The sequence below is a fragment of the Gymnogyps californianus genome, chromosome 1 (assembly GCF_018139145.2).
Source record: "Gymnogyps californianus isolate 813 chromosome 1, ASM1813914v2, whole genome shotgun sequence".
In the NCBI taxonomy this organism is placed as follows: Eukaryota; Metazoa; Chordata; class Aves; order Accipitriformes; family Cathartidae; genus Gymnogyps; species Gymnogyps californianus.
Window position 1 is genome coordinate 79373858 of NC_059471.1, and position 13573 is coordinate 79387430.

General features: G+C 35.0%; 1 protein-coding gene across 3 annotated transcripts in view; it reads left to right on the top strand.

Moving 5' to 3' along the window:
• The window catches only part of STS (steroid sulfatase), a 106949-nt gene that overhangs the window by 33070 nt on the left and 60306 nt on the right, over positions 1–13573 (top strand). For all 3 annotated transcript variants that reach the window (XM_050910793.1, XM_050910808.1, XM_050910800.1), the window contains 2 exons: positions 2872–3295; positions 11847–11983. In XM_050910793.1, the coding sequence (XP_050766750.1) occupies positions 2872–3295; positions 11847–11983 (561 nt within the window). The remainder of the gene's footprint in view (positions 1–2871; positions 3296–11846; positions 11984–13573) is intronic.

Sequence of the window (13573 nt, forward strand, 5' to 3'; positions counted from 1 at the left end):
AGAAGCTTGGTAGAATCTGCTGAAATGCGTATGATGCTTGTGTGAAGTGTCCATACTATGAAGCTTCACTTGGCAAAGAGGTGGGAGCATTTTGCACTGCTCTCAGATTCAGAAGGGCCCCAGAGCGTAAAGCACATTACAATAATCTGTTGAAACACTAGCTCAAGACAGGGGTTATTATCACAAGGAATGAAACAAAACGTATTGTAGACCCGGTCATCAGTTGCTTTTTTCAGAGTAGTGCAGGATCTATCAAAACCCTCTACCTCATCAGCCGTTTGAGAATGGCAATTGTGTCTTTCCATCACAGCTGCTGATATAATTTGAACCAGTGCTTCTGTTGCTTTTCCCAGCTAACCTGCTGTCTGCTTTGTTTGGCTTAAGTTGCTTCTGAACAAATCTTTTTTTGAGGCCCAAGTTCATCTTGACATTGAACAATTTGTTGTGCTTGCTAAAAGCCTTTCGATAAAAATAGGTCCTATATTTTCCCCTGTCCTAATTTGTTGTTGCAAGATTCTGCTGTCCTGGCTTGCAATGTCTAGTTTTATTGAGATCCACTTTAAACAAACTTCTTTATATCATAATAAATGATCTTGAATGTATATTTAATTTGTTTGGGTCTCTTTTTCATATTTTTTTTCTGAATTATAGGTGCTTTGAGATTGACAAATAGCAGCAAAAAATTAAAAATTAAAGCTTTAAGATCATTTATATTCGTGATTATAAGCCTCTACCTTTATTTCAGTTGTCTAACTTGATGAGAGTTGTTTCATGCTCACCTTGCTACACATCTGGTTTTAAGATTATTCCATAAAGACAGTCACGTAAACCTAAGAGGAAACACTGAAGCATTTATTTTCCAAAATCTGTGTCTTTGCTTTCTGGGAATGAAATTCAGAGTTGCAGTCTTAGCTAGCCCTTTATGGCACCATTATAACATCTAAAAATTCAGTACAGTGGTCTGCATTGCTGTTTTTGTAATCGGCCACAATAATGTTCACTGAAGCATGTCAAAAGTAGTGATGAGAGCCATTCTGCCCACAGAAAGCAGAATACCGCCTCAGGTGAGGGGCCATCTGACAGTAAGTGGGAAAACTTTTGATGGGATGAGAAAGCTGTAGAGGCCTCCATTTTGCTGGCACATAAGCAGCCCTGAAAATGCTTTTATACCTGCTTCTATGATATATAGAAGGTATTTCTACCCTAAGACCATCAAGAGATGTACAAGGAGAACTGGACTCAACTAAGCATTCAGTTAGGCTCAAGATTTCTGTGGTGTTTTTCTCCACCTTTGCTGATGGGTGAACTTAGGCACACAACATTCCCATCCCATACCTTAGTTCTGTCGTTTATGAAAGAGAAATAATGACATTGAGCCCATTTGCTAGGTACTATTTCAAAAAATCAGAACTGACCCCCGTCTTCGCCCTCTTTGGTACTGCAATACCCGCATTTTTCATTGCCAAAGGCCGAAGTGCAGGATGAATATGCTGCTCTCTAGACCCAGGAGATGCTCAGGGCTGCCTGCATCAGGACTCTTTCTTAGAGGTGTGTAAAAGCTGGGATGGTTCAGGAAAGGGGAAAATTCTATATATGCTTTTTTCCTTTCATGTACTTTCTACCATGTGTATCTTGAAGTCTCTAGAACAAAATATTTCAAATTTCTTTGGACTAGGTTATGGGGTTGAGGACTTACTGTGTTTGCGGGTTTTTTTGTTTATTTCTTTTAAGATCACAACTCCTGAATTATGCTGGTCATGTTTAAGTATTTGATTCAGAAAAAAAATAAATAAAATTTGGCCCAGCAATATATATTGTCATCTGTTTTGTCAAGGGTGACACGTTTTGTCAACTGTTCAACACATTTCCTTGCTGAGACCAAAGAGCATAGCTCTAGCCGTAATTTATGTCAATAGGCTTAACTGAATTTGAATTTTTTTTAATTATGCATTTGAATTTAAATAGCAACTACCAAACAGTTAGGTCTGTTGCACTAAGCGATGCATAAGCATATGGTAAGGGGTTGTACCTGAGTCATAGAACGAATTATCTAGATACTTACTGTAATCAGCATGAACATAGATTATGCTACTATAATGCAAATCAGACTCACTGTTTTCTTGTGTCAGTCAGTGTCCAACATTATTGCAGAATTAGAATGATTTCATAGTGAGACAGAATGCTGAGAGAGACAGTATTTGGCAGTAATTTATTTGTTACTGTTGGGTTTTTTTATTTATATATATATAAAATATATATAAAAATAAAAAATAATCTCCCCCACTATATATAAATGTGTATAGTGAGGGAGATTGGCAATTTCAGAGCTTTTGCAATCATTTAAATAATAAATGCCTTGGTAATTTCACTATTCTTGATTTATTTCCTGTTTGTTACTGTTTTCTTCCTATTTTTTTTTAAACTAGTCAAATGTGAATGATTTGCCAGAAAAATTTCAGAAAAGGTATTTCGTAATTCCATATTGGCTCTTCCTAAGAAAGCAGTAGCTGCTACAAAACGGTATTGTCTTATGACTGCTTAACTACACATGCACAAAGGCTTCATTTTCAAGGTTAACTATCTGTTAGGGCTCTGTTGCTCTTCAGTGACCTGCTAGTCCACTCAGAATTTAATGGTCTCCATCAGGAGCTGTGCCAAACTATTTCTAACTAAAACAAAGAGGCAGACGTGAAACAAAGTCTTTGATGAAGGCATAAAGAAAGATTAGATAGAAAATAGGGATCCACACAACAAATGCTTGGGAGCGGAGGGATATCAGTCAGATAGTGACAGTTTCATGTTTGGAATAGCGCATATTATAAGTTTGATGATTTAACTACAAAAATACTCCTTGTCCTTCTCTCCTTGTAGGAAAGTGGCATCTTGGGATGAACTGTGAAAGCAGTAATGACTTCTGTCACCACCCCCTCAGTCATGGATTTGATTACTTTTATGGGCTTACCGTGACCAATTTTAGAGACTGCAAACCTGGCCAAGGCAGCGTATTTTTAAAAGGGGTTCAGAAATCCCTTGTCATCCCAGTCCAAATCGCTGGAATCACCCTGGTCTCTTTGGCAATAGTGCAGTACGTTGGCCTCCTCAAAGTACCTTTCCAAGCATTGGGTTACTGCTTGTTAATAACCGCTATTTCACTTGCGGTTTTGATTTTTTTCTTTTATCATTTTCGACACTTGAACTGCTTCTTAATGAGGGATCATCAGATTATCCAACAACCGCTATCCTATGAGAACTTTACTCAGAGACTGACAAAGGAAGCCGTACAGTTTATAGAAAGGTAGGTTTCTAACTGTGTTATAAGTTAATGCTGGCATTTTGTGATGGCGATGCTTCCGAAAAAGTAGAAAAAAATGTGAACTGGTAGGCACGAGGAATATGTCATTATATATTATCATCATTTTTTACCTTTAAAAGATGACTGAAGTTAATCTTTTTAGTGAAAGTGACTTTTTTTCTATTGGGTATGTCATTATTTTCTCTAAAAATTAAAAACTATTTATGTTTATCTGCTTCAGAAATTTTTTCAAAAAACATCTAACTTTTTTAGGACTTTAATTCTTGAGAATTTCATGTTACTTGAAATATGAAAAATCTTTTGTGGTGTGACTTAATTATGTGAAAGCACAATGCAGAGTCATAATCCATGACTTTTCTGGAATGGGAAACTGTTCTTCATCATTGATTTGATGCATCCATTAAATGGCATTCATAAAGCCAATTTTTTAAGATACCGTCATTTTAGATGCCTCCGCTTTTATGCCAGATTCATTTTGAAAAGATTTGATTTACAGTAGTTAGGAAATAAATGGTTTTTTGAAAGCAATGATTTTTTAATAGCCATCACATTGGGTCACCTAAACATTGGATGTACAAAATCATCCTAAGTCATTCTTCATTTTTGCAAAGTTAGCTACTTTGGCGTAATTGTCACCACAGGGCTTTTAATGGGATCAAATCATAAAAGTATACTTTTGTATATTCTGAAATATAAATCAATATATTTGGAGCAAAAATACTTCATCCATTTAACTTCTTGAAAAATATGCCAAAATATTTTTCTCTGTCACTTTTGAAACAGGTTGCGCCATTTCTAAAAACAGTTTATCAAAAGTAAAAAAATGTTCTAAGACATAAGAAATCCCTTAATTACTATTCTGAAAAGTATGTACCAGGTAGTTACTGTGAATACATTCACATGGTATCATTGCTGAATGAAAACTTATACCAAAGAATCAGAGGCTAAATTTTCTAGACTTAATGACTGCATGCAGTAGTCATCAAGATTGTTAGCAAGAAAAAATGTTTACCTAAAATCATGATCTCATACTGCAATTTTTCTATCATTTCTATCATTATAAATATTTGATGTGGCCATCTCTACTCATCATCCCAAAATAAAATGTTTTTTATATCAATTTTTTTTTAAGTAAGTCTTCCCAGCAATCAACATTCTCATGAGTATTTATAAATAAACTCAAACATCTTTATTTCCTCTTGGCAATGGTGATAAAGATGCCTTCTCGTCCACATTCTAATTGAACAGTGAAGTACTTTGTTTCCTGCAAACACACACACATACCCCACTTTGAAAATTGTTGAGAGGTTATTTGCTTAGTGACCAAGCATTTGGTGATTTTAAAGGACTCTTGAGTACATTAACTATATGTTGGCAGATTCTTCCGTGATTTACAAGTGTGTAATGTGCCTGTAGTGATTCATAATGTTTTGGATATCTCTGAATGTTTCATTGGTTTCAATGCAATGACAATGAAATGGTAGCCCCAAAACAGGTGAGTTCAAGATTGGAGATCAATGCTAGTAACTCTTCTAACTCTTTTAACTTTATTAATATTCATAGTGTGCACAGTGTTATTGTGTAGCTTAATCAGTGTTTAGAGCTGGCAAAACAATGTATCACCTAAGTCAGCATAGCTTTGTTGACGCAGCTGGAGGTAAGTGGCTTTACATCAGCTGGGCACTTGGCCCCAGTTCTCAATGTAGTTTCCAGACAAAAGTGATTTTAAATTGAAGTCAAGGTTAATAGCACATATTCGTAATTTACAATAAACTTTGTTACAGGAATGCTGCAATTATAGTGAGAATTATAACCCAGACAATTCGGAGTCAATGTTAAATTACAGAATATCCAAGCACATTAAGGTATTGAGAAGCAATTAGGGCATTCGAGCAATCTTAACTGTGCCCTGTAGTGAATTCACATGCAAAGTATATGACCATAAAGCTTGCTCCTGGGGATAGGAGTAATTAGATTAATATTCACTGAACTGATCTGTCCCATATATTAGTGTGAGCAACAAAATCAATATTTGCTTTGACGCACCGGTTCTGACATTATATAGTTCATACCTGTCAACACCAGTGCACCAGTAGACCATTGCTTTTATGACTAGTCTACTGACTTTGGACGTTTGTAGGGGAATGACTGTCAAGAGGCAGCCTGGTTGCAGCAGCAGTCAGACACCTGGCACTCATAAGTGAAGAGCCACCAGGTTTTTGGAAGCCATGGTTGTTCCACAGCACTCTTGTCATTCCACTTCTTTCAGCAAGCGGTCTCCCTCAACCCTCCTTTAGCCACATGTTTGACTCAACATATGATTTGTCATACAGACTTCTCTTGTTTAGATAATACAATAAGTAGCAAGCTCAGTCCTGTACACCAGTAATCCTTGTGCACAAGTATACCAGAGTTCAAAAAATCCTGAATTTAAAGAATTCAGTCATTCGCCTTGGTTCTTAATATACATTTTATCACCAAACTAAGAATCGTCAGCTATTATGCATGTTTTAATTGGTTAATTATCTTTACAATAAATATATGATGAAGCTCCAAGCTTCAACAGCACTGGTACTTCCTATGCAGCCCTTTTATGCTATATTTGTATATAATGTATATTAATGTATATATAGTTATATAACAATTACAACATAAATGGTTTATCTATGTAAGTTTATTATACCTGTTGCCTATGTTACCTTTATAAGTTCTTCAGGGTTCAGGCAATGGACTTCCTGACATTAATCTCTTTTGTAGCTATTTCTCAATCATTGTCAGCTTTATGACTTCTTACCATGTATATAATAATTGGATTTTGTATTTTTCAAGTCTTCTTGTAATTTCTTCATAGCATATAGCTGTCTGCTGTTATACTTACTTTGGTCTGTTTTTTGGAGAGGTGGTATTGTATTTGTTCTTCCTTAGTCCAGTATATGTGTATCACTGTGTTTTCATTTGTTCCTAGGTAGGCTGAAAGAGAGCAAATACAAGATTCAATGCTCAGAAATGGCACTGGAGAAGAATATATACAATTACAAGTGTCAGATCCAGTGTGTGAAAACAAGTACTAATTTAGTTGCTTACCCTAATTGTAAGTGGGCAGGTCAGCTCAGTGTATGTTAATTCTAATTACTTTTTCCAAAGAGCAAGTGTATGTACATATTGTAAACCTATCAGAACACTCTCTAGACATTACAGTATATTTGAAAGTCAAATGGATGCTAATTATTTCATGTTAAGTTCAATGTGGTTGTCACTCATATGTCTTCGGCATGTCCTTTAATGACCAGCTGCACAGACAATCCAAATTTGAAAAATGCCAGAAACCAGTTTCTAACGTATCAGAAATTAACAACACAAAAGTACCACTCTATGATACAGAATACCTCTCTGACAAATTCTTATAGCTGATCACAATTAATAATAATATTAAAAAAACCCAAAACTAATGAAATCTAACTTCTGGAAAACAGTATTTGCATACAAACATGTTTATATTCAAAAGCTATGGTGATGATGAAGTTGAATAATTGTCATGCAAATTTTTTTTCAGTCATAGATTGCATAGCCGTAATGTTCAAAATTTTGTGATGGCGGTTAATAATTTTTTTATTTTCTTTTTATCTATTCTGTTTCAATCCTTGAAACACTCTTACAACACATATTCAGATTTTTTTTCACCTACTCTAGCAGACTGTGGTTTAGAGTTTTTCCATATATCACTAGGTCTTAAGATCAGGCAGTTGACATGTTGTACTGGAGTTAGAGTTCTGAAATCAAGTGTTTTTATGAATCCTACAAGAATATTCCTTATAGTTTACAGCAAAATACAAATTATAGAGAAGAGTTTGTGTATCTTTGTATACACATGATGTATATGTGCACATATATTAAAAAAGGGTAATAACTTATAAGCCATAACAACTCTACTGGATCTTCGTCCCTTTTTCTCAGACCTCTGCTTGTTCCTTTTGAACAAAAAGCTAACAGGAAGAAGCTGTGAATTCATATACTTTAGGGCCATCTGAAAATGAAAGATTTAAGTCATTTAAGAATGATTAAGGAGCTAACCAGTTCTGTGATGAGTGACAGACTGCATTGTAAATGGAACACTTCTAAAAAGCAGTAGGTCTATATACTGGGCTCCAAAATTTTGCAGGGGAGAGGGATTTAATAATGAGTTTAATTTGTAATAGATGAGATTTCTTTTTTTTCCCCATGCTTACAAGAATATACTTTTTGAAGGGGAGGAAAAAGGTTCTATAGAAAAGAAATAAAAACATATATGAATTGTGTACCTTAAGCATTTAAAGGAAGAAATAGGCAAGAAATTAGAGAAGTCAAAAGTATCTTGTCTATTTGCATAGAAGAATCATTTCACAAATGCAGATATAGTAGTAACACATCCTACTTCTATTATCTTCTGGAAAGAGTCAGATTTTCCATATTTATACTTTTTTTTTCCCTTTCTCTTTCCATTTTCAACACGTTTTCTGGTTTTGATAAGTTATCCCCAAGTGGTCTGGAGTTCTCTTTTATGATTTTGAAAAATTTTGAAAATATGAGATCTGTGTTTTAAGGTGTGTCTTTTAAAAGAGTAAGACAGAAATATTCATTCATGGATTCGTTCATGCTAACAAGGATTTTACTATTGTTAGCGGTCAGAACAAAACAAAATCCAGCTTGTAGGACAAAGTCCCTCTTTGATACAACTAAGCCAAGGTTTACTTTTGCCTTCTGCAGGAACAAGAAGGCTTAATGAAGTGCATTCAGCCAGTCCTGTCACAAAGAGCACTGTCTAATTGGTGATCTAACCTGGAAGTAGAGGAGGGAGCCATGGGGAATAAGCATTGAATGAATTTATCCACTGGTGGAGATATTGCATAAGAATAATGTTTTTACTAAAAGGAGAGTTACAGGAAAGGAAAAGTTAGGTTTGCATCTGCTTGTGTTGACACACTTACATATTTGTGATGATAATATCTTTTCAGATTATATACTTCAGCATTTTTGTTTTCTTTCATCTTAACTGTGACTCTGGTGTACTGTGACTGTGTGAAAATGACATATTCATATACATTCAATAAGTCTTATTAAATCATAGGTATTTATCCTTATAAGAAGTAATATATTTTACCCCTATATCTATTTCAAATAGTTCTTTGCAGTCTATTTCGGTCTTATGGGTGAATTAGCTGGAATCTATAAGACTTTACAGAAACAATTTTTTACAGAAACAATTGTTAACCCAATTTTAACACAGCACAGTGTTTGCCCAGCTCAGGCAAAGCCAAGTATATCTGCTTTTATAGTCAGCTGCTGTGAATCATAGTACCTTCACTGGTATAGGGGGTGTAGTGGTCTAACAGGTTAAAAATATGTACTTTATGATAGAATGTGAGGATAATTTCACATCTAGCAAAAAAAAAAAAAATGTTGTTCAGATGCTTGTACATCATATTAAAGGTTAATTTAGAATTTACTGTGAAAAAGTAAAATGGATCCCAGTCATGGCGTGTTCCCATCTCATTTTCAGTACAGAATCATACTTGAAATCTCAGTTTGATTTGACAAGTACAGGCCAACAAATTCTGAGCTCCACCTGTTGCTCTCCTGCAGTGGTCTTAGATTAACATCAGTGCACAGAAAAGCAAACAAAATTACCCAAGGAGTTTTCAATGAAGCAAGCGTTTAGAGCAAAATTGCAGGAAAAAAGTTAAAATACCCGTGTGTGAAGCACAAAGTCAGATTAGTTGTAACTTGCTCTCTCACCCACTTTAAAGCTGTGTTTTACAGCTCAAGCCTGAACTGAATCCTTGAGTAATGTAAAGACTCCTCACACTAAAAAAAGAAGAACCTAGTACTATGCAATGGGGAGGAGTCACCAGCAACGTGGTGCTTTTAGATATTTTCAAGATCGGTTAAACACACATTAAAGAATGTCTTATGTCAGCTGTGTGTAATCTCTCTGGCTACTCAGTAAATTGAAAAGATTCTGTGATCCATGTTAGGATAAAAAAATTTACTATATTTGAATAAGTGAATCTCAGATCTTTTGAAACTGAAGTTCCCTGTGTTTGAACTGTGTAAAAGATAGTGGCAATACATTTTTGAAGGAGCTGTTTACTGAAGTGGTTCAGGAGTTAAGCTGTTATTGTCAAATTTCTTTCCTGCCTACTAGCTGATATTGTCATTCCATTTTCAAGGTCATGGTAAAGATAGTCAGTTATGATTCTCCTCAAAGAGTTTTGGCAGGAGATAAATAGCTGCCTGTGATCTTTTATAGGATATTAATAGGTGAGACACTTCTCCACCTGACAGCGAGCTGTCAATCAGAACCTGTCAATTTAAGTTGCAAAGAAGAAAATGATGTAGTGCCCCTCCATATCAGTTATTGATTTGATGACTCTTCATGAAAGTTAGATCTTTGTGTCAGTTCCATTAAAAAAAAAAGCAAAACAAACCTGAATTATTATCTCTTGAAAATAACATTTATAGTGGAGGCTTTTGATACTCACTTTTAGCAATACAGGTATGCATTTAGAAGTATGCACTATCTCTGTGACATTAGAACAAGGCAGTTTGCATGAAAAGTAAATTGTGCCTATGCCATTGTAAGTATAAAGTAAATTTTTGTGGTGTTTTGCCCTAGAATTTTTCTATTATTCTCAATTCAGTGAACTGTGTTTAAGGAAAAAGTCAACGATAATCCCATGCAGTAAAAAATGGAAGTTGTAAAACAAAAATCAGCTGCCTTGCAGAAATGTTCTTTAATGAAAGGTCAGTGTTACATTAATGTACATATTAAATATTAAACTTATAAATATACTTTTTTTTTACTTGAAATGCTGATATTTTCAGTCTTTTTAATTGACTCAGAAGTCTCGTGTTATTTGTTGCTACAGTAATGAAAGGTTCTCACACGTATGACCTCAAATAGCAACAAACACAACTTCGTGGAAAGTGTATCTTTTATGAAAAATGTTCTTTTCTTTATTTTTTTTGAATCTGTACTTTATAATACTGAGATAATACAAGATACATGCACAAACATTTGAAGGGAATTAAAATAATTTTGTTTCCATTTTCCACATGAAAAATGTTCTATTTATTCTGTCATTTTTTTAAAAAAGGAGAAAATTTTTATGAAGAAAAAGTCCCAGTCAGAAACACACTTATCAAGTGAGTAATCTGGATAAAATTTTCCCATTTTGTGTTTATGTACTGCTGCGTATGCCAATAAAAAAGAAAGCTTTAACTGTGCAACTTGTGGTAAAAACAGATCCAACCAAGGAGAGAGGAAAAATGGATCATAAATATACTAGATTAAACCTAGTTATTTTTCCTTAAGACTAAAGTATTGATATCAGATGAATCCCTTTTGTTAAAAGACTTTGTTTTCAGGTTCTAAAGGTTAGAATTTTTTTTTTTTTTTCATTTTAAAGAAACAGTTTGTATCTGCATGTCTGTATTGTTCCTCCCCTCTTTAAAGGGTGGATGAATCAGCTGCATGAGGAAATATATAGTCTCCCTTTGATGTTGACATGAGTCACAGGTATTATCCACCACAGACTGGCAAGGGAAAATATGGTAAATAAACCCAAAAATACTCTGTAATTATCTGTGTGCTTTAAGGTGAGATCCAGATAGGTTTTCTGGGTAGTGCTTTTGTGATTCAACTGATATCTACAATATGCATAATGTACTACAAATGCTGTTAGAGCGTATAGCAGTAAATTTGGCTAGTACTGCACAATTTTAAGTAAAGTTCTATAAATAATGCATAAGGAAAAGTTCTTACTTGAGCTGTGCTTTCACAGCCTGCTGAAACTAATCATAAATATCATGTTGACAGATCACATGAACAGCAAAATTTACAGACAGTCTATTTATTGCATTCTTTCTTCTGTATCAGTTCAGGAAATAGACTGAAGACAATGGAGACAGTTCATTACTATGACACGAAAAATCTTTGTATTAGTATGTACTTTGAGATTACTTATTCTTTGGTACAACATACTTGTAGTGTTATGTACTGATCGCATGCATACACACACAGAGCATTAAATGTCAAGAGGTTTGGTCACATACCTTCGTCCAGGATAAAGAAGGAGGAAAAGTACTAGTATACTTGATTTAATGTACTTAATGATATTATGGTATGTTTGACCCTGGTCCTCATGATAGTCTAGTTGATCAGCTTCCATATGACCTTGTGAGGAAGGTAATTGTGTTTCATGTATATATGTAGTTCTGAAAGTATGTTTTTGAACAGCAATTGTATTCGGGCTTTTAAAGATGTACTTGTAAAATTAAGAGAAGTGCTTGTAGCCAGAAACTGTTAGGTTCCTGGCTTTAAACAAGTCCTCTTTCAATATATATAGCAAACAGTAATTAATTAGATTTTGGTTTTGTTTTTTTTTTTTTTTTTTTAGGTCTACTGTAGAAAGATCTCTTTGTAGAAATGTTGTTATAAAAAATACTAAGGGTTTGGGGTTTGGTTTTGTTTTGTTTTGTTTATTTTGTTTTCCAGGAACACTGATGCACCATTTCTTCTTGTCCTGTCTTATCTTCATGTCCATACTGCTCTATATGCTTCAAAAGATTTCAGAGGAAAGAGCAAGCATGGTTTATATGGGGATGCGGTGGAGGAAATGGACTGGAGTGTAGGTATGTTACATGTGCTTCTCACAGCAATGGAGGGAATTCATGGAAGACTTACATTCATGTCCACTAAATGCAGACTTCTGCAATTTGGATGTCTACAGTATATCTGACATACTTGTCCTTTATACTTAGGGGAAAGAAAAAGATTTGTTTATTTATTGAGAATCAATTACCTAACTGGACAATAATTCAATTATAAGGCAATCTCCATGGTAGGAGGAGAAAAACCTATAAGACACATGAATAAAATACATTCCTTTGAATATTTCATGTTTGTGACTTGTTAAACCAATACTGAAGAGTATGGTTACAGTCCATGTCAAAAATACGAAATACGAAGTCTCTGGATAAGCTTTGGGACCATGTATGTCTACTGCTTTTGCATACTGATGTGTGTATAACAGAATTCAATGTTTAAAGCATTCACAGTTATAATGTCACTGCATGTGACATGCCTTAGAGAGTTATTCTCTGGCTAATAACCTTAAATTTTCTTTCAGTGTAGGCTAAGCATCTTATTAATGCTATTAATTATGATTCATATGAGAGCAGATGAAATAATCTTACAGTCTAAAAATGGACAAATAAATCATGAATGAATGAATGAATATTATCCTTTTCTTCCTTCCTCCCTTCTTCCCTTCCTTCATTCTTTCATTTCTGATTGAGTATAAGAAGAGAAATGGATAAGTTCAGAAATTGGTTTTGATGTAAATTGCATTACACTAATCCAAAACAGATCACTGCAAAGAGTTTTGGAGCCCTCTGTAGACTTGCATGCAAGCTGTGTGAAGACACACTAATTCAACACCACTTTTGCAAATGGCTGTTTATTGTTCTGTTAACAGTAGCAAAACTACATATCAGTTCTTAATCCTTTGTGGAATAATCACAACTGAATGGCTTAAGCGTAAAAAAGCCTCAGAAATTGTAGTCTGGTGCAACCTAGGTAACAGTAGAGTGGGGGCCTTGTCTGGATATCTTTATTATGTGAATGCCCTGCAAGCTGAAAAAAACTTAACTGCCTCTCTGCCATGATCTTTTGACCTGTCTTAGGATCAAGTTATACCAAGAAAATATTACCATCGTCTGATCTTAGTTAATTAGAAGAAAAGGAGTGGAAATAAATCCCAATGCATCTTACATGTAACTTGTGTTTGAAATATCTTAAAAGGTTTGGTAGAGTTATGTATGAAGAGAGTAGCTCTGTATCTCCCCAGTACAAGAAGGATATGGAGCTATTGGACAGTGTCCAGCAAAGGGTCACGAAGATTATTAAGGGACTGGAGCATCTCTCCTATGAGGAAAGGCTGAGACAGCTGGGACTAGAGGTCTGCTCAGCCTGGAGAATAGAAGGCTGAGGGAGGATCTTAATGTATATAAATACTTGAAGGGAGGGTGCAAAGAGGATGGGACCAGGCTCTTCTCATTGGTGCCCAGTGACAAGAAGCAATGGGCACAAACTGAAACACAGGAGGTTCCCTCTGAACATCAGGAAAAACTTTTTTACTCTGAGGGTGACCAAGCACTGGCACAGGTTGCCCAGAGAGGTGGTGGAGTCTGCCTCCTTGGAGATACTCAGACACTGTCTGG